The 27,011-nt window shown below is 42.9% G+C and overlaps 1 protein-coding gene across 5 annotated transcripts in view; it reads left to right on the plus strand.

Moving 5' to 3' along the window:
• The window catches only part of LOC134359825 (SH2 domain-containing protein 3C-like), a 216,378-nt gene extending 204,920 nt beyond the window's left edge, over positions 1 to 11,458 (plus strand). For all 5 annotated transcript variants that reach the window (XM_063073528.1, XM_063073529.1, XM_063073532.1 and 2 more), the window contains 4 exons: positions 202 to 373; positions 5,456 to 5,567; positions 6,227 to 6,433; positions 9,671 to 11,458. In XM_063073528.1, coding sequence (XP_062929598.1) covers positions 202 to 373; positions 5,456 to 5,567; positions 6,227 to 6,433; positions 9,671 to 9,846 — 667 coding nt within the window. In that variant the 3' untranslated portion in view covers positions 9,847 to 11,458. The remainder of the gene's footprint in view (positions 1 to 201; positions 374 to 5,455; positions 5,568 to 6,226; positions 6,434 to 9,670) is intronic.
• The last annotated feature ends 15,553 nt before the right edge of the window (positions 11,459 to 27,011 follow it).

Consider the following 27,011-nt stretch of genomic DNA (forward strand, 5'->3'; position numbering starts at 1 on the left):
AACAAAAGGTCACTGATCTGAAATGTCTGTTTCCTTTCACTATGGATGATGCCTAACTTACTGCATTTTCGCAGCATTTTCTGTGCTGACTCCAGCTCCTTTCCCTGTTCTCGTGGGTTTAATACTATGTTCTCATGGTTTAATACTTTGTATTTCCCTGTTTTCGTGAGTTTAATACTATGTATTTCCCTGTTCTCGTAGGTTTAATACGATGTCGATCATGATGGCAGTGGATATTCTAGGCTGTACCGGCAGCACAGAGGAGCGAGCAGCCCTACTCCATAAAACTATACAGTTGGCGGCTGAACTGAAGAGCAATATGGGCAATATGTTTGGATTTGCTGCTGTGATGAAAGCTTTGGAGATGCCTCAGGTAGGTGCCGCAAGCAGGGAGGTAATCCCACGTTTCTTATCCTCGTTCCCCTACATTGATGCCATCTTCTTTATTTGTTTAATTATTTATTGCGATACAGTGCAGAATAGGCCCTTTGACCCTTCAGCCTGTGCCGTCCAGCTACCCCGGATTTAACACTAGCCTAATCATGGGACAATGCACAATGGCCAATAAACCTAGCAACTGGTGTGTCTTTGGACTGTGGGAGGAAACCGGAGCACCCGGAGGAAACCCACGCGATCACAGGGAGAACGCACAGACTTCTGAGTTAAAGTGGGCTCTCTACTCCTGGACCATTCCCCTAAACACTCCAGTCTGACTTCCCCTCCTGCCATGTGACGAAGAACTTTATATTCACTGCTTCCTCATGAGGGAGACAGTTAAACACTCAACAGCTGAGGATTGGGCTAGCAGGGAGTTTAGCTCAGATACTCTCCAGTGGCTCAGCCTTTCAGTTACACCATTAGCAGTTGTTTCTTTGGTCTTCGAGGGGGGTGTAAGTCACATTCAAAACGACAGAGGAACCATGATAAATAATTGATTGTGTCGTTCATAGTCGGCATCATTATTCTAAAAGTAACCACAGGGTAAAAACATCAGTAGTAGTGCTTTAGCAGACTACAGTTGTCGTCCCATTAAGTAGATTCATCCATCACTGTTGATACTATATTGATTAAAACTCAATTAGCTAGAAATATGAGAGAGGTATATCCAGTAAATGTGTTCTGCTGCTTTTCTGATTACTATTGAGGTGGCAGTTATTCCAGAAACATTGCGTTTTTTATCACTGATAGGCCATGCCTATGGTTTTATTCCTGCTGGAAAATAGCTTTGTTCTGTTGCATCACCATATGTTGTTGTTTGATGGCAGTGATTAGGAAACTCGCCTGTATGGATTCAAACTTTGCTTCATTCCTCATGGTTAAAACGTGACTCCCTATACACATTGCTTAAATTGCTCCAGGTGAAAGAGAACTTTTGTTCCTGGACCTTCTTACCGAACTTCTCGGCCTCCTGTACAATTGCCTACATTGGTCTTTTATTACGTTAGAATCAGAATCAGGTTTAATGTCATCGGCATATGTGGTGAAACTTGTTAACCTTGAAGCAGCAGTGCAATGCAATACATGATAAATAAAGAAAAGAAGACTGAATTACAGTAAATATACACAGTATTAATATATATTAGCTAGTTGAAATAAAATAAGTAGAGCAAAAACAGAAAATTTTAAAAAAGTAGTGAGGTAGTGTTCATAGGTTCAATGTCCATTTAGAAATCAGATAGCAGAGAGGAAGAAGCTGTTCCTGAATCGCTGAGTGTGTGTGCCTTCAGGCTTCTGAACTTCCTTCCTGATGGTAACAATGAGAAGAGGGCATGACCTGGGTGTTGGGGGTCCTTAGTGAAAGATGCCTCCTTTCTGAGGCACCGCTCCTTGAAGATGTCTTGGAATCTATGGAGGCTAGTACCCATGATGGAGCTGAGTAATTTTCCAACTCTCTGCAGCTTACTTCAATCCTGGTAGCTCCCCCACGACCATACCAGCTGGTGCTGCAGCCAGTCAGAATGCTCTCCACAGTACATCTGTAGAAGTTTGAGTGTTTTAGGACAATTGACGATTAATTAATTATGGACTATAATAGGACAATTGATAAACAGAGGTGAAGAAACAACATTTGCAGTAAACAACATTCTGGGGATTTTCTCTGGTGCACTCGGGATTAAATTTCACAATTTGTTTCATTATTCTGTAAAATCTACAGAATCAATATCCTTTAGAATTACTGAAGCTTGCAGTAGAAGGGCTATGCCCAGTTTATGTTCTTCAAACACTTATCTAACCGCCTCTTTAAAGTTACAATGGAAATGTGATACCACTTTCAGCTGCCTTTACACAACATGATCCTGCATAATTAAGAATATGTCTATACAGTTCTCTCTTAAACTTCACTGCTTTTAAGGAGAATCAGAGAAAATCTTTGAAACAGGAATGGACCCATTGACCCAACATTCTGTCTGGACAAGAGGACACATATCCTAATCACACGTCCTAGCCAGAGGACAAAAGCATTGCAGGTCACAATTTTTCCAAATAAACATCCAAGAATACTTTAAAATGCTTTCTGCATTTACCATATTTTTTGGTTGTGAATTCTAGACATCTAAAACCTTTTTGGATCAGAATCAGGTTTATTATCGCTGTCTTACATGATGTGTAATTTGTTCTGCAGGAACAGTACAGAGCAAAGACATAAAATTACTATGAATAAATAAATAAATAGATAATGCAGAAGAGAAGGAATAATGAGGTAGTGTTCATGGACCATTCAGAAACCTGTTGGCGGAGGGGAAGAAGCTGTATCTGAATCATTGAGTGTGCGTCTCGAGGCTCCTGATGGTAGCAACGAGAAAGGACAATGCCCCTGACGGTGAGGGTCCTTAATGATGGACGCATCCATCTTGAGGCACAACCTCTTGAAGATATCCTCAATGGTGGGTAGGGTTATGCCTGCGATGGAGCTGACTGAATCGACAACCCTCAGCAGCCTCTCGCCATCCTGTGCATTGGAATCTCCGTATAGGCTGTAATGCAACCCATCCTAATGCTCTCTACAATACATCTATAGAAATTTGTAGACGTCTTTGGTGAAAATCTCTTGCTCATCTCCCCTGTAATTTTCTACCAGTTACCTTAAATCTCTGCATTCAAATTTTAACGCCCCAGCCAAGAGAAATAGGTCTTTTCTATTTACCCCATCCCAGGTCCTTTATACATCCTGCATCTTCCCTTGCATCTTCCATTCCAAAGGACATTAGCTGATCCAATATCTCCCTCATAGCTAAATTTTTCTGGCCCTAACAATGTTCTCATTGATCTCCATTGCGTCCACTCCATCTTCAAGGTAATAAGGTGACCAGAACTAAACAGAGTACTCAAGCTACTGTTCCAGAATAACATTCTTGCATTCACAATCTATAACTCTGCTCATTAAGGATAGCTCCAATGAACTCTTTCAGTCACCTCACTGATTTGACCTTCTGACTTTCAGGATTTGTGGACATATAAACTAATGTTTACTTATCCCTCCACACCATTCAGTATCCTCCCACTTACTGTATATTTTCCTTTTTTGCACCTTTCTGCTCTCCCCAGGATTTATCTGGATTAAGTTCCATTTGCTACTTTTCTGCCCATCTGTAGTCAAAGCTTTCTCCCTTACTGTCAACCAAATGGTCAATTTTCCATTTGTTTGCATCTTGCTTCTAATTGTTTAATTAAAATATTTACAAACTCTAAAATAATCCCAGATTTCCCAGTCTTCACATAGATATTCCCTCATTACTGGTATTAGCTTGATAAACCCTCTGCTCCCCTTCCAGCATTACAACATCTTTCCTAATGTAATGTGCGCAGGTGTGTAAACATTTCTCCATCGGAATCTCAATGATCTGAAAAATTTGTGTGGCTTCCTTGCTTTTATTTTTATATTCTTACTTTTTATTAATTGTCACAACATTTCCTGACACCTTCACAATGTGCAAAATGTCATCCCAGAATCCTCCACTCTTTCACTGTACCACCTCTTCAAAAGAGTAGTATTTGGTTTTTATTTCCTTTCCGTGTCTTTTTTTCTCTAAGATTCTCACTTCAAACTTAGCCCAATTGAATCTGTCACATGTCTGCCCCAATGTTCCCTCTGTGGTAAACCATATATATGTTGTAACTGGGTTAACTGTCTGGACACGCCCCTCTGCTGACTGCCCCTGTGGCTGCTCCCACAGAGTCCTGTATAAAGGTGTTTCGCCTTGCCCCTCCCCCTCAGTTCGGGGGCAGACACTCACTGTGGAGGTTGTATTGTACAGCGAATAAAAGCCTTTCAGTATTTTACCCAACTTCAGTCTTTTGGAGTTATTGAAGGTGCTTCACCCTGTAAATTTTTTTACTGCTGCATGGACCAACCATTGCTTTCAACAGGACATTTTTACATGACCTGAAAACTGCAGGGCACTTTAAGTGTTTTTTTTGTAATATGAACATCTAACAAACACAAACCGCAACTCACAACACAAGTAAATGTCAGTTAGTCAAACCAACTGACAAGCACAAAGACAAAAGTAAAATGTTTTGACTAGATGGCGTTGGTGTTCAGCGGGCCATCAGTTTATTAACAATGAGCTACCAACTTCCCTTCTGTGTTTATTGTTACAATTTGTAACGGTGTTGTAAGTTGAAACACTGACAACGTAAATATGTTGAAGCTCTAAAATGTTTCAAAGTAATGGTTGTGGTACATTTATTATTTAGAAAATTAATGGATTATATTCATTAATACAATTAATTACAGGGTATTTCCACAATTATATTAACATAGATTTCAAAATTATATTAACATTATATAAAAGAAAGTTCCATCTGTGCAGGTACAAAGGCTATGTATGCAGGAGCATTTCAGATACTGCACTACCGCACACCCGCACAGCTTAGAGGAAACAGTGGTCTGCCCACATCTACAGTCTTTGTCCTCTTGAATTCTGCTGCTAATCTGTTCACTGTCTAACAAGATTTTATTACCCTAAACTTCAACATTAAACATATTAAACCCAACTTCAAGTTGTAATTGTAATTTAACCCCCAGGAGACCCTACCGCATGCATACTTCACTGCAGTCAGAAAAATACCTGTTCAGCGCTACCCTTTGCTGCTAACTATTTGCCATTAATGTATTTAAGGTACTACCAATTCTAAAACCAAATGCTTCTACTTTGTGAATTAGTCTGTAATGTGCTACTTAAATATAATGTGCTATTTAAATAATCAAGTATCTTTTTAAAGTTATACCAATGTATCTATTGTACCACATATCTTCCACCCATTTACTTCAATAGAGAATTCAATCATGGCAAATAACAAAACTAAGTAACTTGTATCAAATTCCCTTTTGTGACACAACAAAGCAGTTGTACAGGTGAATACTACAGTTTTAGCACGAGATAGTGCATTTCATGTTAAATCTGCACCTCTCCTAGTTACAACATTCATTCACCCCAGGTTTTCATTGTAGATTTCAAGGCTCGAGCAGACATGGATAACTCTTCGTCAACGGCACACAGAGGGAGCGATTCTCTATGAGAAGAAGCTGAAACCCTTCATGAGAAACATGAATGAAGGAAAAGGTAACACACACTATTTCAGCCTACATACAGATATACAGTATTTTTGTTTTCCTATACTAGGAAAGAGGAAAAGATTTTTGTGAGAGAACACACCTCCAATGTCTATTTCTGTTGGCACATTGACCTCTTCTGGGATAAATGTCTAATGCCTCCTTGATGCTCAGGTGAGATTGGGAAGAAGTTCATAGATTTGAATGGATATAGATCTAATATCAATAAATTAGGAGGAATGTCTCTTAATATGAAGAAGAGGCTACAACGTGAAGATTTATTAAATAAATACCTTCATAAACAATCTCTGTAGTCAACTTCTTGAAAAATAAGTTCTTGGTGATATAGGAGTAGGAACAGACTACTAAGATAAAGTATTCCGCCGTGCTCGTGAGATAACAAGAGATAAGTTAGGTGTGGGGGGAGGGGGTTGTTGATAAAAGAAGTTTGCAGGGTCAAAAAGCTAAAATAGAAAGGGAGCAATAATTTGGAATCTTTCTTCATTGCTTCTGGGAATCAGAGAGTACTTACCAAGAATTAACCCTCAACTGATTCAGCAGATGAAGTAGAGATCTTAACTGGGCAGATGATCTGTGGAAAGAGCAGGGCTGATGACCCTTTTCGTTCTGCATTCTGACTTTTATTCCAAAATGTTTGGTATCTTTCAGAAGCATCGCCACTGACCAACACAACCTTTCCTCATGTGGTTCCCCTTATCACTTTGCTTGAACGTAACTTGGCAACTACCGACAACATTGAGCCATGGGAGGTCAGCGATAGTGGTGTGGAGGTGGTTATGTCACACCTGGAGGCTGCAAGAACAATTGCACATCATGGGGGACTGTATAAAACCAACGCAGAAATGAAACTACAAGGCAAGTACACAGAAACCCCCCACTTGTTTTACCACTGAATAGCTAAATTTGACATGGTTGAATAATTTCTCACTTCCCAAAGGTCCCCTCCTTGGTCTGAAGCCCTGAGGCATGTTTCATAGGTTCAAGCCACACTCCCACTCAGGTAGAAAATCCAGTTTTTATACTTGAACTTTGACAGTGACTGCAAGCTGTTTGATCACTGCATTACCATGAGCTAGTCTCACCATTATCATTATGTGCTGTGTTGTATGATGTCGACAGTCATGGTCTTCCATCTGTTGACCATGATTTTTCTTGGGAAATTTTTCTACAGAAGTGGTTTGCCATTGTCTGCATCTGGGAAATGTCCCCAACCATTACCAATGCTCTTCAGGGATTGTCTGCCTGGTGTCAGTGGTCACATAACCAGGATTTGTGATATGCACTGGCTGCTCATACAACCATCCACCACCTGCACCACATGACCCTGATCGGGAGGCTTGAACAAGGGTGACCTGCAGGCTAGTGGAAGGGAGGAGTGCCCTACACCACCTTTGGTAGAGATGTACCTCCACCCCACCACCCTCAGCTGGTCTAGTCCTGATATTCTCCAGCTTTGGTCACTAACAGGAACCCAGGTCAAATTCCCTTTTCAACAGTTTTAACTCAGGATTACCAAAGCCAGGGAAGTACAACTATTCGCAGTCTGGCTGAGGTCAGCTCATAAGCCATATGCCAGAAACGACCTGAGACCTCCTTGATGCACTTAGTTCAAAACAACATTTGCTTTGAAAGAAAAATAGGAACTGGACAATGGCACAATATGACATGACTACCAGCTCATGAATATCCCTGATTGTTTCTGTGCATTGGTCCAGTACAGGAGGAAAACAGATGGTAGTTATTTTGTCATGTAAAAGGAAGGAAATCCCTATCAAAAGTTTATCCTGCACAAGCCATTTAGATGGTTACAAAACACTACTGGCGTGAAGCCAAGAGTAATTTGCTTGTCTGGATTTGGGAAAAAATTGGAGCTGAAGGGGAACTTACAAATAAGGAATTATGTGTGCTTTTTACTATTCTGTTGTTGGTAGCAATACCTCCTTTCTCCTCTGGGTTTGAACGTAGTTCAGGCTGATGGGTTTAATACTAGTGATAAGCATCACTATTTATGTGAGCTGTCTATCCAGACCATAGGGAATGCACTTAGTTCAGCAGAGGAAGCTGGATGTGGTTGTTGGAGATCGATCCCCATCCCAGCATCAGGGCAGTGTCCTTGGCCATGTCATCTTCACCGGCTTTGCGAATGACCTTCAAAGTTAGAGGGGGCAGGAGGATAGGAGGAATATGGGGGCATTTACTGATGCCTGTACAAAGTTCCAGTCCATCTGCAACTCTTCATTGAATGAAACAGTCTTACCTGCATCCTGCGAGACCAATCCAACATTCTTTCATAGGCTGCTGAGAGGCAATTACCATTGGTGTTACAAAGTGCCATTAAATGTCACTTTCCAATAAGAGACAGCATAATCATGTGGATATTCAATGGCATTACCACTGTGAGATCTCCATCTTCAATGCAATTGGAGTCACCAAGAACTGGAAACTCAACTGCATCTACCACTTCAATAACGTAGTTTCAAAAACTACATTACAAAGCTATAAAGGCTGGTTATCCTGTGGAGAGTAGCTCATCATCCTGATAAGATCATGTTGCCTTTACACCATGTACAGAGCACATTCAGAGCACGGTGGAACACACTTACCTGAACGAGTGGCATTCTGACAACACTCAGGAAGCTGAATGGCATCCGGAAAATTCTGGGGCGTTTCACCCAACACCTACCAACTTGTAATCCTGCCCCTACCCCCACCCCCACCTTCTCAGTCTAGCTTCTTCGCCAGACCTAATGAAGGGCCGAGACGTCGACTGTTTATCCTTCTCCATGGGTGCTGTCTGACCGGCTGAGCCCCTCCAGCACTTTGTGTGTGCGTGAGTTTCTCCATCTTAAATACCACCAGACTAGTCATGCCCAGGCATCATTCCTGAAGAAGATGGCAGAGTTTGTCATTTAAACGTCAGTTATAATTGATACCTGTACCCGGCTAGAAGCCCGAGAAGAGTTTATTCATCATATATGCCGAGAAGGCACTAGACCCCTTTTTCCTCAATCTTACTCAGAGAGGCTACAAGGATGTCTCATGTCAGAGGTAGAAATACCTTGTGGGCGAAGTAGGATGGTCTCTGTGGACACAGAAACGAAGTGAGGTGATTGGGACAATGTGGGAAAGCACCATACTACATCTCAGCTATTCAGTCCACTTTCCCAACTTTTTGCTGCAATCCTGCAATTTCCCAACTTCAAGTACCTGCCTCGTTCTGTTTTCAAAGTTAATGAATTTGCTTTCGTAATCCTTTCAAAATGGTATTCCAGATCACATAACTTAGTCTGATCATCAATAACAGCTAGGTTGAGGGGTATAAAGTAACAAAGAAATGGAATCATCTCTAGAACAAGGATACGCATACAGTGCATCAGCCTTCATTAACCATGGATTGAGATTAGGAGTCGAGAGGTAACGTTACAGCTGTGTAGGACCCTGGTCAGACCCCACTTGGAGTACTGTGCTCAGTGCTGGTTGCCTCACTATAGGAAGGATGTGGAAACCATAGAAAAGGTGCAGAGGAGATTTACAAGGATGTTGCCTGGATTGGGGAGCATGCTTTATGAGAATAGGTTGAGTGAGCTTGGCCTTTTCACCTCGGAGCGACAGAGGATGAGAGGTGACCTGAAGTAAGATATATAAGATGATGAGATGCATTGATCATGTGGATAGCCAGAGGCTTTTTCTCAGGGCAGAAATGGCTAACACAAGAGGGCACAGTTTTAAGGTGCTTGGAAGTAGGTACAGAGGAGATGTCAGGGGTAAGTATCTTACGCAGAGAGTGGTGAGTGCGTGGAATGGGCTGCCAGCGACGGTGGTGGAGGTGAATACGATAGGGTCTTTTAAGAGACTCCTGGACAGGTACATGGAGCTCAGAAGAACAGAGAGCTATGGGTAACCCTAGGTAATCACTAAGGTAGGGACATGTTCAGTACAGCTTTGTGGGCCGAAGGGCCTGTATTGTGCAGTAGGTTTTCTATGTTTCTAAAGAGGGGAGAAGAGAAGATGTTCATTGAATCTTAACTCTGGATTTTGGTTTCAAAGCAAGTTCACAGTTTGGTGTGACACTATTCCCTTTTCAACCCGCAGGTCTTCAGGAAAATGAACAAGTCCTTGAAGTTTTCAAGACAGAATTCCAAATGCGGCTGCTGTGGGGGAGCCGAGGAGCAGGGGGCAACCAAGCTGAGCGATATGGAAAGTTTGACAAGGTCCTATGTGCACTGTCAAATAAGCTGGAGCCTCCAGTTCATCACAGTGAATTGTAACTGGAAGGGTGTATAATCAACTTGCAAGCTTGGTTAAAGGGATTGGTGACAGGAATTCCCAAGTATTGTGTTTTTTTTCTTTTTAATTTAATTTTATTTTAGAGATCCCTTCTGTTTAATGACAAAGCACTATTGTAACAGTCATTGGTAATTCACAAGCAGGTGTGTGCACAAAATCATACAGAGATTGGAAGAATGGGTGCAGAGGGATGGGTTTCAAATGTCAACTATTTTTGATCAAAGAAACCATAATGATCCCTGAACTGAAAGAGAGTTTTAATAAAACTCCAACTCATTTATTGCCGAGCTGTACCGATGAGAATAGTCTGCAGTAAAAGTATACAAGCAAACAATCTCATCTCATTTGGATGAGCAGTGAGGTGCTACATATGGCATCAGGGAATTTATCTTAGACTGGAGAAGTGGAGAAAAAAATCAGCTGTAGTTGTTATCTAGAGAGTCATGCTGGAAAGTGGACCTGCAGCTAAGCTTGGATTAGACCAAACATGCTACTGGTTTATTGAGGCTGACTCTCAAACTTGTACTGAACAACCTTACTGTGGATAAGCTTCTGGAGTTGGAAACTACATTCCAGCAGGTACCAGCACCTTTTAAAATAAAAACTAAAGAAAGAGTGGAAACATTTTATAAATCTTTCAAAAGATGACCAAACCCGAGAAGATTTGCACTTTTCAAAAAAAAAACTCACCAAAAATATTGCAACAACATGCATTTATCTGGCATCTTCAATGCAGAAAAATGATACCTGTATAAGCAATGACATTCCACTGCAGAAGTCAGACTTATCTAATGCTCTGTCTTGGAGGTCTAAGGAAAAGTCTCAAAAATCAACCAAGTCACAATGAAAGAAGTTTGGGACAAAACTCTTACCGAGCAGAACTAAAGATGAACCTGGTGTTGTTTGGTTTGTAACCCATAAAATGACAAGTCTGACTGTCTCACTGTGAAGTTACTGTACAGTAGAATTTTGTTCTCATGCTCTAAGATAATTTGGGAGTAAAATTACACATTAGCATTAAATACCCAATGTGAAAATACCACCTTTGCTGTATCGGTGGGAAGGGAAGTCCCAGACTGATCAACATATTACCTGGCTGGATGACCTCAAGAGTGATTTCAAAAACATCCTGTGTGTGCACCAAGCCATCTATGGTGAAGAGTGAGACAGGGCATCTCATCTAGAGAGAACTGTATGCACAGGCTGATCGACAGATGGTACAAATCCACACGGCTTCTATCTATTACCTGAGTGGTTAGGAAGCAAAATGTTGAGTTTCCTATCATTACTGAACGACCTTTCTCACGATGAAACATTGGATGCAGCTGGCATGCTATCTATTCCTTTATAACTGGACTCATTTGAGTTAAACTACTTTGAAGAAAGTGAAGCCCAAGGAAATAGACACACGAGCATCTACAAAAGATGAGAAAGAAGAAAGGCAGGGAGGGAGAGAGTAGTGATAGTGCACAGTTGCTCTTTTACAAAAAAAAGAGTAAATGTGCTCCAGTGCAAGGATGAGGAAATCTGCAGATGCTGGAATTTCAAGCAACACACATAAAAGTTGCTGGTGAACGTAGCAGGCCAGGCAGCATCTCTAGGAAGAGGTACAGTCGACATTTCGGGCTGAGACCCTTCATCAGGACTAACTGAAAGAAGTTGGTCCTGACAAAGGGTCTTGGCCCGAAACGTCGACTGTACCTCTTCCTAGAGATGCTGCCCGGCCTGCTGCGTTCACCAGCAACTTTCATGTGTGTTAAATGTGCTCCAAGTAGCCTTGCATCAGAAAACTAATCTCACCTTCAGTCCTGCAGCTGTCCTGCATCTCAAACTGACCCTCCCTGAAGAAGTGGAAAAATGTGACAATCGGGAATAAACTTGCTCTTTTGTAGCTGACTTAGTGTATTAAAAGAATACAGAAATTGAGTTCAAAATATGTCATTACTGATGTGCTTGAATGTATTGACCATGTTGGTAAATACAAGTACAGAAAGACAGTATATCTACTACTAAAGCTGATGAACTGTGTATAGAACCCAAGTACCTGCCTTCACCGCTGTGCTAATGTTTACTGTTATTCCCAGAATGTCTCTTCAGAGTGGACTTTTAAGGAGGCAGCATTATTGTATTTCAGACGGACAGACATTGCCAAAACTACACTCTCCAATCACTTGCAAGTAAACAAAGGTTCCATCCAGCACACACCACATTAAGTGGTATAACACATAAGACTAGAGATGCAAAAGTCTAAACATTTAACTACATCGCACCAGTAATGAATACGTTTTCAATACCAGTCCTGTATTAGCCAGGAAAGGAGAGTACCTTGTGTGAGTACTGGGTCCTGGCATGCTCTTCAAGTCACATAATTTCATTTGTGTTCAACCACAAAACTCTTCAGTGTTCTGCTTTGCAACTATGGCACAGTGTAAATAAACAGATGTATATAATTCTATGTTCTTGCATAAAAATGTCCTCTTTGTTAAAGAATATAATCCTGGTTGTTTATGAATGTATTCATTTCTATTAAGATATGTATGATGGAAAAAAGTGATTGTGTGTCATTTCTGACTTCATTTGTGCAATTAAAATGATTTTTAAATGTGCAAGTTAATTAAAAGTTGATAAAATGCTAATAAACTGAAAAAAATGAGGAGAAAGTAATAGTTTCCAGAGTTTATTTGTAAACAATTTATACTTCAGTTGAAGATTTCCGTCCAGTTTAACTCCACGACTGTGCTAAGTTACGTAATCTTGGAGCTTTGATTATCTTGGGAATAACTGACAAATTTAAACTGATCAATTGATGCACTTTGAAAACTATATCCAAGAATGAGATGCTACTCTCAGTGGGAAATGGAATTAGTAATGAACACTGACAGTGGTAAGAGTACAGGTACTGTATATACATATCCTCTTCCCAACCTTTTTTATGCCATGGAGCTTTACCATTATCTGAGGGATCTGTGGACCTCTGTTTGAGAACCCCTACTCTATACCATTTATGATCATGTGGTAATTCATTAAATAATGTTATTGCCATGTTTAATTACTGTTTCAGTTTTCAGAAGCCTTGTAGTGGAAACTGTCCTGCAGAAGCAACAATACATCTCAGCATTTTCTGATAAGAGCATTATTTTACAGGTTCATCTCTTGAAGAAATTCCAGTGTACCTCCTTTGACTCAGACTATTAACCTTTATCTGTTTGCAAACACAAGAACATACGAGACTCCCAGAAGGTTAATTTACAGGTTAAGTCTGTGGTAAAGAAAGCTAATGCAATGTTGGCATTTATTTCAAGGGCAAAAGCAAGGAGATAATGCTGAGCCTTTCTTTATAAGACACTAGTCAGGCTGCACTTGGAGTATTGTCAACAGTTTTAAGCCCCATATCTCAGAAAGGATGTGTTGTCATTGGAGAGAGTCTAGCGGAGGTTCACGAGAATGATTCCGGGAATGAAGGGGTTAACATATGAGCAGCATTTGGCAGCTTTGGGCCTGTACTCACTGAAATTTAGAAGAATACAAGGGGGATCTCGTTGAAACCTACCGAATGTGGAAAGGACAAGATAGGGTGGATGTCGAGAGGATGTTTCCTACGGTGGGGGTATCCTGAACTAGAAGGCACAGCCTCAAAATTGAGGGGTGACCTTTTAGAACAGAGATAAGGAGGAATTTTTTTAGCCAGAGAGTAGTGAATCTGTGGAATGCTCTGCCACGGACTGCAGTGGAGGCCAAGTCCATTGGGTATATTTAAGGTGGAAGTTGATCATTTCCTGATTGGTCAGAGCATCAAAGAATATGACGAGAAGGCAGGTGTATGTGGTTGAGTGGGATCTGGGATCAGCCATGATGGAATGGTGAAGCAGACTCGACGGGCTGAATGGCCTAATTCTGCTCTTCCGTCTTAACATCTGCTGATGCTGGAAATCCAAAGCAACACACACAAACTCCTCCAGCATTTTGTGGGTGTAACCTTGATCTGTTGACAATATTTGAATTTGGCGGTGGGAAAGGGCATGCAGCCACTTCTAAATTTATCTTTCAGTGTTGATCATAGTGACAGATATTAGTGCAGAGCAACACAATGCTGTGCCCATCTTGCTAATCTACCTTCAGCGCTACCTACTGCCTGTTATTCCGCTGTCACTTAGGGCAGCGATGAAGGTCTTCATCTCTGCCAGAGTTAAGGGTTTCCTTCATCCTATCAGTAGCTCGGTTTTCATTACTGTCAGTCATGCAGGTCCCAGGTGAAGACTCACGAATCCCATCACGCACAGATACAGAAGGATTCTTCACTGCTGTTTCCAGAACAGTTTTGTTTTGCTTGTCAGGGTTGTTAGCCCTGAGCTGAACCCCCAAACCTGGAGGATCGGTGGCCCACTCTTAGTCTGTCCTCGACCCTTTGACCTGTTCGGTAAGGGTGACCCTACCAAGTGCCAAAGTATAAAGCCCTGACCCAGCTCTGGGTCATTGAGGCACGCAAGCCTCCAAACCCTATGAAAAGGCTGTGGTCCCCTTGGAGGACCTTCAGCACTAATGGCTCTCAAATCATGTGCAGCTCAGAGCAAAACTCTGCTTCAAAAGCCTTAATCTCCAGCCTCAGTTGTTCCTTGAACTGTATCATGGTGGCATTTTAAATACTTCACACTGTGGCCACTGCAAGTATGATAAATGTGTGTGGTGACACTATGCACACACAAGAATGGAGAAAAGAAAAAAAAATCGTTCTCCAATTCCAGTCTTGAAATTTACTTTTGATATTTTTTTTCTTAGCCCATCTTCAAGATAACCTTCAGATTACAGATCAGGCGTCTCTTGCAAGGTGTGCATGATTTAGCCCCTGCAGATGTTAGTGCAGAAATTGTGAAGCTCAATTCAAAATGCACAGCCGTCTAGTTAGACGACCTGATTGACAGTTTTCTGTGGAGTGGTAAGAGCTGGAATGTACTACATATGGTTTCAATATGCTTCTAACCAAAGATACTGAACTTAAAATACTTCAGTGCTGGCATCATCGCTGGACAAATTAAATCAAATAAACAGGCAGCACCCCCCACCAAGTACCACGGAGAATGTGCTGGAGCACAATGTGATGTTTTGGTCACTAACCCTTGGGGAAAAATACCAACTTTACTTATGGCTCTTTTCTATCCAAGCTCTCTCTTGTTTAAAGATTGAAAATCATGATTAATCCTGTATCTGTGATTTATTGACCCCACCACTGGGAAACTAATATGCATAGCCGTGTTTGTGAAAGGGTAGTCAATCCAGGGTAGCAAAACCATCACAAATTGGGCCGAACCCATTCCTGTCCTAAGACTACAGCAAACTATTTCCCATAGTGAGTGCCTAATATTGCAAACAAGTGTAATTCTCAGTTAACACCATCGTAGTTCAGACATGCAAAGGTGAATGGAACAGTGCTGAATTCAGTTTGTACAGATTTACTTATTAATCACATGTACAACGAAACATAAAGTGAACTGTATCATCTGTTTTAACAACCAACACAATCTGAGGATGTGCAAGTGTCACTACACATTCCGGAGCCAAACTAGCACGCCCCCGCTATTCAGCTGAACAACATCCGGTCAGCATACAACAAGCAACACCAGCAAAACTAACTCTGCTGAGGCCACATCTGGAGTATTGCTTACCATTCTGTTTGGCCCTCTATAGGAAGGATGTTGTGAATTTGAAGAGGGTGCAGAAGAGGTTTACTAGGATGCTGTCTGGTTTAGAGGGCATGTGCTACCACAAGAGGCTAGATAAACTTGGGTTGTGTTCTCTGGAGCGCCAGAGGTTGAGGGGAGATCTGATGGAGGTTTATAAATAATGAGAGGCACAGATAGAGAAGACAGGGAGTATCTATTTCCCAGGGTTGAAATATCCAATACTAGAGGGCATGCATTGAGGGTGAGGGGGGTAGGTTTAAGGGGAATGTGAGGGGTAAGTTTTTTACTCAGAGAGTTGTTGATGCCTGGAATGCACTGCCTGGCATGGTGCTAGAGGCAAATACATTAGAGGTTTTAAAGAGACGTTCGGATAGGAACATGGATGCAAGAGAGACAGAGGGCTATGGGCATGGTGTATGTAGGATGGATTAGTGTTTGGAAGTTTCTGGTTTGCTTTTTAGCCGGTTGGCATAGCATTGTGGGCCGAATGGCCCGCTCCTGAGCTGTACTATGTCCTATGCTCTAAAACCCTTTCCCGAGCCACCACCCATACTCACAGAGAGATCTCTAACCCCAGGACTGTCGGCCTCTAGGGCTCCAACCTCCAGACTGTGGCCCCGGAGACATCAGGATTCTATCCCATGGACTTGCTGATCTAGGATGTTTAGAACAATATATCACGTCCAGAAACTAGTCGCATAAAGAGATAATGTCCTCTACAATTTTGAATGAACTGAGCAGTGATAGGAAGAGGCACAACATGCAACGGTTAGCCTTTATATATTGTCAGCCATTGGGTGCATTTAAACGATTAGCCTCTTGACCTTTGCAGACACTCAGGTTCTGAGCCATGTGCCTTTAGTCACGGAAAACAGTGGGTGAACAGTAGTGAATATAAAAGAAACATTAATTTCTGTTCTTGAGCATGTAAAGTAATAAAGATAGCACTCATATTTTATCAAAATATTGACTTTAAAACATTCCATATTACAAATATAAAATTGAATTTCAAAGGTCAACATTAAAATTATAACCTGCAGTTATTTTCCATCAGAAGCTGGTAATGGACCTATCAATAAAAATATTGCACCAAATATAATCACAGTAGCTCAAAGCTTTACTGGAGCAAAAGGAGATAAATGTCTTTCATTATTACATTAGATTAGCAAATCGACAGTACATTACATTTTTTATCAACATGAGATCAATATTGGGTGAAGTTTACTGAGTCCTATAGGTTTAGTCATTTACACCTTCAAAAACCATTGTGATATCCTTACATTCCCAGAAGCTTTTACCGTCTGAGATAACAATTTTTCTGAAATGTTAGAAGGTCGTTTCCTTTATTTGAGAAGCCTAGAACTGGGATGTTATGTCAGCCCTTAGGGCAGTTTACTGGGTCCAAGCATTTTCATTAATGATCTTTCTTCCTTCCATTATTAAATCAAAATGGGAATGTATGCTGGTGATTTCATAACGTTCTATTTCATTCACAACTCAGTGTTTGAAGCAGTTCATACTTGCTTGTAGCAAGGCCTCAAACAGCATTCTGCCCATTAAGTGTCATTGACTACTTGTGCCACTAAGGGTCAAGTAATCAGCATCTCCAGTAAGGCAGTCCGCTACCAATCCTTGCCATTCAGTGGCGTTATGACTATCAAGCTCCCCACCGGTAATGTTCTACAGCAGGGATTCTGGACTTTTTTAATGCCACGGACTCCTTCTTCTCAAGGTTGGCCAGAAACTCAACTAACTTGCCAGAGAAATACTGTAGCTACAAGAGGGTGGTTAGCGCAATGTTATTACACCGCCAACAACCTGGGCTCAATTCCACCACTGTCTGTAAGGAGTTTGTACGTTCTCTCTGTGTCTGCATGGGTTCCCTCTGGGTGGTCCAATTTCCTCCCACACTCCAAAAGATGTACGAGCTAGTAATTGGGCCAGAAGGGCTCTTTACCATGCTGTATCTCTCAGTAAAAAAAGAGTGGATTGGAGGCTGGAGTGTCCCTCAGAGAGTAACTCACCTTTTGAAAACCCTTAGCTCTTCAACTATCTACAAGGCACAAGTCAGGATTGTGATGGCATATTTTGTTGCCTGGATGACACAACACCATCTGGGAATGGCATTCCCAATGAACAATCTGACTGTTCACTCTCTCAACAAACAGAGGCAAATAACCTCTTCCTCAGTGTCAACTCGACAGAGGAGACCTTGTACCGCACGTGGCCCTCTTTTCATCGGCGGCACAGCAGTGGAGACTGTCAGCAGTTTCAAACCCCTGGGAGTGCACATCTTGCACAACCTCTCTTGGTCCCAGAACACATACTACACAAACAGGAAGGTTAACCAGAGCCTCCCCTTTCTGAGGAGATTGAAGAACATTGAACGTCGAAGAGTTCAGCCCACAATATTGTGCCAAACCAGCTAAAAAGCAATTCAAAAATACCTAAAAACTAGTTCCTCCTACCTACACCATGTCCATATCCCTCCATCCTCCTTATATCCATGTGCCTATCCAAATATCTCTTAAAAGCCTGTAATGCATTTGTCTCTACCACCACACCAGGCAGTGCGTTCCAGGCATCCACCACTCTCTGAGTAAAAAACTTACCCCTCACATCCCCCTTAAACCTACCCCCTCTCACCTTCAATGCATGCCCTCTGATATTAGACTTTTCAACCCTGAGAAACAGGTTCTCTGTGTCCACTCTATCTGTGCCTCTCATAATCTTGTAAACCTCCATCAGATCTCCCCTCAGCCTCTTGCACTCCAGAGAAAACAACCCAAGTTTATCCAGACTCTCATGGTAGCACATGCCCTCTGAACCAGACAGATCCTGGTAAACTTCTTCTGCACCTTCTCCAAAGCTTCAACATCCTTCCTATAGAGGGGCAACCAGAACTGTATGCAGTACTCCAGATGTGACCTAACCAGAGTTTTATAAAGCTGCAACATAACGTCCTGACTTTTGAACTCAGTGCCTTGACTAATAAAAACAAGCATTCCATAAGCCTTCTAAACCACCTTATCGACCTGTGTAGCCACTTTCAAGAAACTAGGAACTTGGATCCCAAGATAACTCTGTTCAGCAGCACTGTTCAGGGTCTTGCCCTTAACAGTGAACTTCCTTCTTGCATTTGCCCTGCTGAGGTGCAACACCTCACACTTATCTGGGTTTTTCTGCCATTTCTCAGCCCAGATCCGCAACTGGTCTATGCTAAATTCTTTGCCAGTGTTCTACGGTATCCACAACTCCACCAATCTTTGTATCATCCCCACCTATCTACATTTTCATCCAGGTCATCTATATACATCACAAGCAGCACAAGTCTCAGCACAGACCCCTGTGGAACTCCACTAATTACAGACCGTCAGCTCGAGTAAGTCCCTTCAACCTTTTCGATGTGCAAGCCAGTTGTGAATCCAAACAGCCAATTCGCTGCGGATCGCATACGGCTTAATCTTCTCAATTAGCCTCCCATGAGGGACCTTGTCAAACGCCTTACTAAAATCCACGTAGACAACATCCACTCCCTTACCCTCATCAATCTCTCTCGTCACCTTGTCAAAAAACTCAGTCGAGTTGTTAAGGCATGACTTCCATGCACAAAGCCATGTTGACTCTCCCTAATTAGGCCATGTGTTTCCAAATGTTTATATATCCTATCCCTAAGAATTTTCTCCAGCCATTACCCTACAACTGATGTGAGTCTCAGCAGTCTATAGTTCCCGGGATTTTCCTTCGTTCCCTTCCTAAATACAGGTACAACATGAACCACTCGCCAGGCCTCCAGAACCTCACCTGTTGCTAGAGACGACACAAGTGCCAGCAATCTCTTCTCTATACTGTCTGGGTAATCTCCAGCCCCTTGGCATGAGCACTGAATTCTCCAACTTCCGGTAATTCCCTCCCCCTCCCGTCCCCCATCCCAGTTTCACTCTGCCCCTCCCCCAGCTGCCTATCACCTCCCTCATAGTTCCGCCTCCTTCTACGACCCATTGTGTTTTCTCCTATTCCTTCTTCACCTTTCCTGCCTATCACCTCCCTGTTTCCCTTCCCCCAGCCCTTTATCTTTCCCCTCACTGGTTTTTCACCTGGAACCTACCAGCCTTCTCCTTCCTGCCCTCCCCCACCTTCTTTATAGGGCCTCTGCCCCTTCCCTCTACAGTCCTGACGAAGGGTTCCGGCCCGAAACGTCGACTGATCGTTTCCATGGATGCTGCCCGACCTGCTGAGTTCCTCTGGCATGTTGTGAGTGTTGCTTTGACCCCAGCATCTGCAGATTATTGTGTGCTTTCCATACTCACGTCATTCTACAGATGCACAGTGGAGAGCATCCTGACAAGCTGTGTGACTGCACGGGAGGAAAGGTGCACTCTGGCGGACGGGAAGGCTCTACGATGGGTAGTCAAAACTGCCCCACACCTCACGGGCACCAGCCTTCCCATTATCAAAGTTCAAAGTAGATTTATTATCAAAGTACATCTACGTCGTCATATAAAACCCTGAGAATTGTTTTCTTGCAGGCATACATAGTAAGTCCAAGAAACATAATGTGGTGGTGGTGGTATCCGTTAGTCTCGCGAGACCATGGATCTGCGCCTGGAAAGTCTAGCTTCAGTCTGTGTTAGAGCAGCGTCTGTTGTGGCTGTGGAGGCCCATGCGGGAGTGACAGTCTCAGCTGCAGCGACTGCACTTGAAGGCATTGTCCTCCAGTGTTGTCCTGGTGCTGTTTTTCCAACGAGTGCACTTTTCTTCAGCAGAAACATAATAGAATCAATGAAAGATTGCATCCAATGAGATGGACTCCAGTTAATCACTTAAGTGATAGTGAGAGCTTCTCCCATGTCCATGACCTATCTACCAAGGATAGGCCAGCATGCACATGGGAACATCATCTCCTGGAAGTTGCCCTTTAAGTCACATATGATCCTGGCAGGAAAATGTATTGTCATTGTTACTCAGACCCTTTATCTTACTCGTGACAGCATTTGCGCTAGAAGGATTGCAATGATTCGAGAGGCTCACCAATATTGAATTAAGGTATTAGCTACTTTGATCTGAGAAAAGAAACTCTTTCGCAGGGACTGCAGCAAGTCTTTTGAATTCTCTACCCGAATGCTTCAGACATTGAGCTACTGAATAAACTCAAGCATGACACTGATAGATTTTTGGGCGCTAAAGAAATCAAGGGATTGTAAATGAGGTAGAAAAGTAATGATATACATAGAATATCTGCAATGATTTGAATGAATTGTGAGACAAGCTCAAGGATAGTGTGTGGCTTATAGTTCCTCCAATTTAGGTTTTGCATGCTAATTGGACTTCAATTCATGGTGCACTACCCTTCACTGCACTGCTTCTGGTCAAGATGGTACCAGGCTGTGAAATCCATCGAGAGCTCAGAACGTTTTTTAAGTTTGTAGGGGACAGCGCGGATATTTAAGGGTAAGGTTAGGGTTCGGGAGAGTTGAGATCAGGGAGCTGGTGTTCGGAGTCCAGGTTGGAGCTCTCTACGGTCGAAGGTCAGTGATCTCGGAAGATTGGTTGGCAGGCGCTGGGAATGGAGATCGACATTGCCCAAGTAGGTGAGATCCAGGCTAGTGAACCTCCCAGGTCACCAGGGTCAGTCCGTGCAAGTCTGGAGATTGAGGCCTAAAGGTTAAACCCTTGATCGGCAACTCCTGGGGTCAAGACCCAAAGGTCAAAATCTCACGATCAGTGAGACTCAGAACTTAGTGAAGTCTGGTAGATGAAGTCAAGGGTCAAAATCCAGAGGTCGGTGAGTCAGGAGGCCTGACTCTGTGTGTGTGTGTGTGTGTGTGTGTGTGTGTGTGTGTGTATGTGTGAGAGAGAGAGAGAGAGAGAGAGAGAGAGGGACTGTGTGTGTGTGAATGGAGCTTATTTTGCTGTTGATGTTTTGTTTTGTTGTTGTTGCCGTTATTTGTGTTGTTCTGTTGAACATTGTGTGCAGGCTATGTTGGCACCGGAATGTGTGGCGACACTTGTGGGCTGCTGCCAGCACATCCTTGGGGTGTGATGGTTGTCAACACAAACGATGCATTTCACTGTGTGTCCAATGTACATGTCACAAATAAGTCTGAACCTGAACTATAAACAAATAACAGTTTCAAGATACTTAAGCAATTTAGTTAGGATACTGTACATCCTTTAGTTAGGATTTCCCCTCCCCTCACCTTCTTACCTTGACTTCTCCTTTTCCTTTCGACATAAACATTAGAACATAAGAGACAGGAGCAGGAGTAGGCCATCTGGCCCATTGAGCCTGCCCCACCATTCAATAAGGTCATGGCTGATCTGTCTGTAAACTCAGCTCCATCAACCTGCCTTTTCCCCATAACCCTTAATTCCCTTACTATGTAAAAACCTATCAAACTGTTTCTTAAATATATTTAGTGAGGAAGCCTCCCCTGGGCAGAGAATTCCACAGATTCACCACTCTCTGGGAAAAACAGTTTCTCCTCATCTCTGTCCTAAAGCTTCTTCCCTGAGTCTTGAGGCGATGTCCCCTAGTTCTAGTCTCATCTACCAATGGAAACAACTTTCCTACTTCTACCTTATCTATCCCTTTCAAAATTTTGTAGGTTTCTATAAGATCCCCTCTCATTCTTCTGAACTCCAGAGAGTATAGTCCCAGGCGACTCAATCTCTCCTCGTAGGTTAACCCCTTCATCCCTGGAATCAACCTGGTGAACCTCCTCTGCACTGCCTCCAAAGCCAGTATATCCTTCCTCAAGTATGGAGACCAGAACTGCACACAGTACTCCAGGTGCGGCCTCACCAGTACCCTGCATAGTTGCAGCATGACCTCCCTGCTCTTGAATTCAATCCCTCCAGCAATGAAGGCCAACATTCTGTTTGTCTTCTTAATAACCTGTTGTACCTGCAAGCCAACTTTTTGCAATTCATGAACAAGCACTCCCAAGTCCCTCTGCACAACAGCATGTTGCAATCTTTCACCATTTAAATAATAATCTGCTCTTCTATTATTCCTTCCAAAGTGGATGATCTCGCATTTACCAGCGTTGTATTCCACCTGCCAGACCTTGGCCCACTCACTTACCCTATCTATATACCTCTGCAGACTCTCCACACCCTCTGTACAACTTGCTTTTCCACTCAGTTTAGTGTCAACAGCAAATTTTGCTAAGCTACACTCAGTCCCCTCTTCCAAATCATCAATGTAAAATGGTAAACAGCTGCAGGCCCAGCACTGACCCCTGTGGCACCCCACTCACCACAGAGTGCCACCCGGAGAAACACCCATTTATACCAACTCTCTGCCTTCTATTGGTTAACCAATCAACTATCCATGCCAATGCACTTCCTCCGACTCCATGCATCCGTACCTTACTTATAAGTCTCTTGTGCGGCACCTTATCGAACGCCTTCTGGAAATCCAAGTATTCACCTGTTCCCTCTATCCACTGCAGTCCTGAGGGTCTATTCCAGTCCTGAACAAAGGTCTTGGCCCAAAATGTCGACGAGAGGTAATCTTGCAGCTATATAGGACCCTGGTCAGACCCCACTTGGAGTACTGTGCTCAGTTTTGTTCGCCTCACTACAGGAAGGATGTGGAAACCATAGAAAGGGTGCAGAGGAGATTTACAAGGATGTTGCCTGGATTGGGGAGCATGCCTTATGAAAACAGGTTGAGTGAACTCGGTCTTTTCTCCTTGGAGCAGCGGAGGATGAGACGTGACCTGATAGAGGTGTATAAGATGATGAGAGGCATTGATCGTGTGGATAGTCAGAGGCTTTTTCCCAGGGCTGAAATGGCTGCCACAAGAGGACACATGTTTAAGGTGCTGGGGAGTAGGTACAGAGGAGATGTCAGGGGTAAGTTCTTTACTCAGAGAGTGGTGAGCGCGTGGAATGGGCTGCTGGCAACGGTGGTGGAGGTGGATACGATGAGGTCTTTTAAGAGACTCCTGGATAGGTACATGGAGCTTAGAAAAATAGAGGGCTATGGGTAAGCATAGTAATTTCTAAGGTAGGGACATGTTTGGCACAACTTTGTGGGCCAAAGGGCCTGTATTGTGCTGTAGGTTTTCTATGTTTCTATGTTTTATGTTTACTCTTTTCCATAGATGCTGCCTGACCTGCTGAGTTCCTCTAGTATTTTGTGTGTATTGCTCTATATTTCCAGCATTTGGAGATTTTCTTGTGTTTGGATACATCTTACCTGTTTACCTTCGCACATTTACCTGCAGAACTAATGCAATCTGTGCGCATCAATTAAGGTTTATTTCAGCTTATATGCCGAGCAATGATTGAGGAAAAAACCACATTGACAGCATTTTAAATTCAAATCCAATTACTTGTGTCGAACACCCAAAAATAACACAGAAGCAGATGGAAAATATTACTTCAAGAGAGGCTTGGGCAAATCCTTCACACTAATTAAATCCACGGAGGTTGAAGAGTGAGACATCCCTCTTTAATTTAAGGTGAACATTAAATAAACAACAACTTGGTTCCATTCCAATTGGCTATCCAATATTGATTAATGATCTAATTAAAACAATATATCATTTTTCTTTCCCATTCTTATATATTATCCGTTCCCACAGAAGCTGACAGCGGGCCAAGCATTGCCAAAAGATGGTCATTTTTCTTGTGCGGACCAGCTGAGGCACCGTCCACAGAAAATCATCTGAGCAGTAGCTTGATGGGAGCCAGAAGTGAAAACACTGACAGAATCCTTCCCCTTCCAGACTGTGAACACCAAAACAAAGTACATCCCACCTATCTTGAATTTAGATTTCCATTAATCTCATCTTAGCATCACGAGGGTTTGCCAAGTCACGTTGTGTTAGAGTTCTGAGCAACGTAGACTATTCTGTGAGCATGGAAGGTTTGCTTTTGCATATGCTAATTTTTTGATTAAATAGTTAATTAAATGATACTGTTTTGACACTGATTTTGAATTAAAGCTGTTTTTTGACAACTGGAATGCCACGGAGATCAGAACGTTGAGACAGCGGGTGCAGCTGTCCGAGGCCTTCTGCACTCGGGCAATCACTCTCTCGACTGACGGTGGTTGGGGAGGAGAGAGTCTGTCAGGGTGACACGGCTAGCGTGGTGGTTGGCACAACATATTACGGCACAGGCGACCCGGGTTCAATTCCCGCTGCTACTGGTAAGAAATTTGTACGTTCTGCCCCGTGACCGCATGGGTTTCCTCCCGGTGCTCCAGTTTCCTCCCACAGTCCAAGGACGTATCGGTTGTTAGGTTAATTGGTCACTGTAAATTGCCCCATCATGAGGCTCAGATTAAAGCAGGGGATTGCTGGACGGTGATGCCGGAAAGGTCTATTCCGTGCTGTATCTCAGTAAATAAATAAATTAACTACCGTTGATTCTTGAGTTGGCTGAGCTCGAATTAGCACTGCTTCAATTTCTAACATCGTAACAGCAATCTGTTGGTTTCCCCCTCCCTTTGGAAAGAGCGTCCCTTGTTAGTGAGAGAGAGGGCCTGGGGCATGTCAGAGTGCTGGTTTCTTTTTGCTGAACTGCAGACCATGGCCCCTCTTTGGGGACTTTGCTACTGCTTGCTTGACAGGTGATGGGTGCTGATGCTTCCTTCGGGAACACGGCGGGGGGGAAAGTTGATGCTTTACTACTGTTCGAGTGCGGGGGGGGGCTTTGGAATTCTAACGTTTCTCTGTCCTTCATCTTTTGGGTTTTTTTACTGTTTCGTGGATGTCTGTGAAGAGCAAGGATTTCAGGTTGTATACTGATATTAATTAAACCATTGAACCTTATTGAATATAATCTGGGCCTAAACTGCATCTTTTTAAATGAAGACAAGAATTTTTATTTCTATATCATTGCACAGAGCATTCAGCTCTGGATTTTAATATAGCATCCAATTTTCAACGAAAAATGTCAGCTCATTACTATAATACTGAATTTTCTACACCTTATTTAGTAAGTTGTAGCTTATTTAGTAAAGTCACTTCACGAAAACAGGCCATATGGGAAAGGAAGGAGCCAGTTGGATCTACAATTGATGCTGTTATTTAACGTGGAAGGTGGGTACTACAATGATCCTTAGCCTGATAGACCTAGTTAGCGAAAAATTAGCTAAGGTTCCTCCCCTGATCTAGGGACCCTACTGGAAAGAATGAGCAGGTGAATATTGGGTGAGGGAACTACTGCATCATGGGACAGTTACGAACAGCCATAAATTTCCCAGTCACACTCTGAAGCAGGGGGTTCTCAACCTTTTTTATGCCATGGACGCCTGCCGTTAACCGAGGGTCCGTGAACCCCGGGTTGGGAACCCCTGCTCGAACATAAAAAGAATGACTCTTCTCAGTAAGCCAGTGAGGCAAAGTGGCACAGTGGTTTTACTATGTCGCCGACCCAGCTTCCATTCCACCGCATTCTCTAAGGAGTTTGTAGGTTCACCCCGTGACCCTGTGGGTTTCAGCTTCCTCCCACATTAGTAGGTTAACTGGTCACGTGGGTGGGATTGGGTGGCGCGGGCTCGTTGTAAGGGCCCTGTTGCCATGTGGTGTCTGACGGGACAGCAACGACAATAATCCAGGATGCCTGGAACGGAGATAAGCACCCTAGTTGCAGCAAGATTAAAGTAAGGAAGTGAGTAAGCAATGATAATTTAACAACATTTAACAAACAAGCGAGACAGCCAGCAGACTTGTCAGGAGTTCAGTGACACGTCACTTGGTTATACCACTTGTCAGAGGTTGAATAGTTCACTCATCTGCTCCGTTTCCTGTTATGTCCCTCACCGCTACCTGCCCCGATCCACGTGGATATTCTTGTCATCCAATTCGTCTGCACAGTTCTTTCACCTCCCCTGTCTGCTGCTAAGTGTCTCTCTCTCTCTCTCTCTCCCCCCCCCCCCCCCATTACTCTGCTGATGCTGTGAACTTGGGCTCAACTTCAGACATCAGTAAATTACAAAATCAGGAATTCTCATTTTTGGAAACTTTGAATCCCTGTAACTGCTGCCAAACGAGGTGAGGTTGAAAGGAGTGACCAAATGGGTTATGACACAATTTAATCTTTTTACTGTATCTGCACTGACCATAATCCCAATCTAAATAATTATATTTGCCTGCGCAAAATCTCTACCCCGCCATGCCCTGCCTGTTCACGGGCCTGTGCAAAAGCCTCGTAAATGTTGTTATCACCTCCCTTGGTGGCTTGTTCAAGGCACCTACCCCTCTCTGTGCACAAAACTTGCCTCATACCTTTCCATTAGTTTGTAATTAGCCTTCTCCCAATTTAGCACTTTCACCGGAGGACCAGTCTTATGCTTTCCACAATTATCTTAAAATTTAGAATTATGATCACTGTTCCCCACTTAAACTTTGATCACATGACCATGCTCATTTCCAAGTACAAGGTCTGGAATACTTCTTCCCTTGCATATTGTTTCTGGATGTAACCAACACATTCTCCCCCATCTA

The sequence above is a fragment of the Mobula hypostoma genome, chromosome 21, assembly GCF_963921235.1.
Source record: "Mobula hypostoma chromosome 21, sMobHyp1.1, whole genome shotgun sequence".
Classification (NCBI taxonomy): domain Eukaryota; kingdom Metazoa; phylum Chordata; class Chondrichthyes; order Myliobatiformes; family Myliobatidae; genus Mobula; species Mobula hypostoma.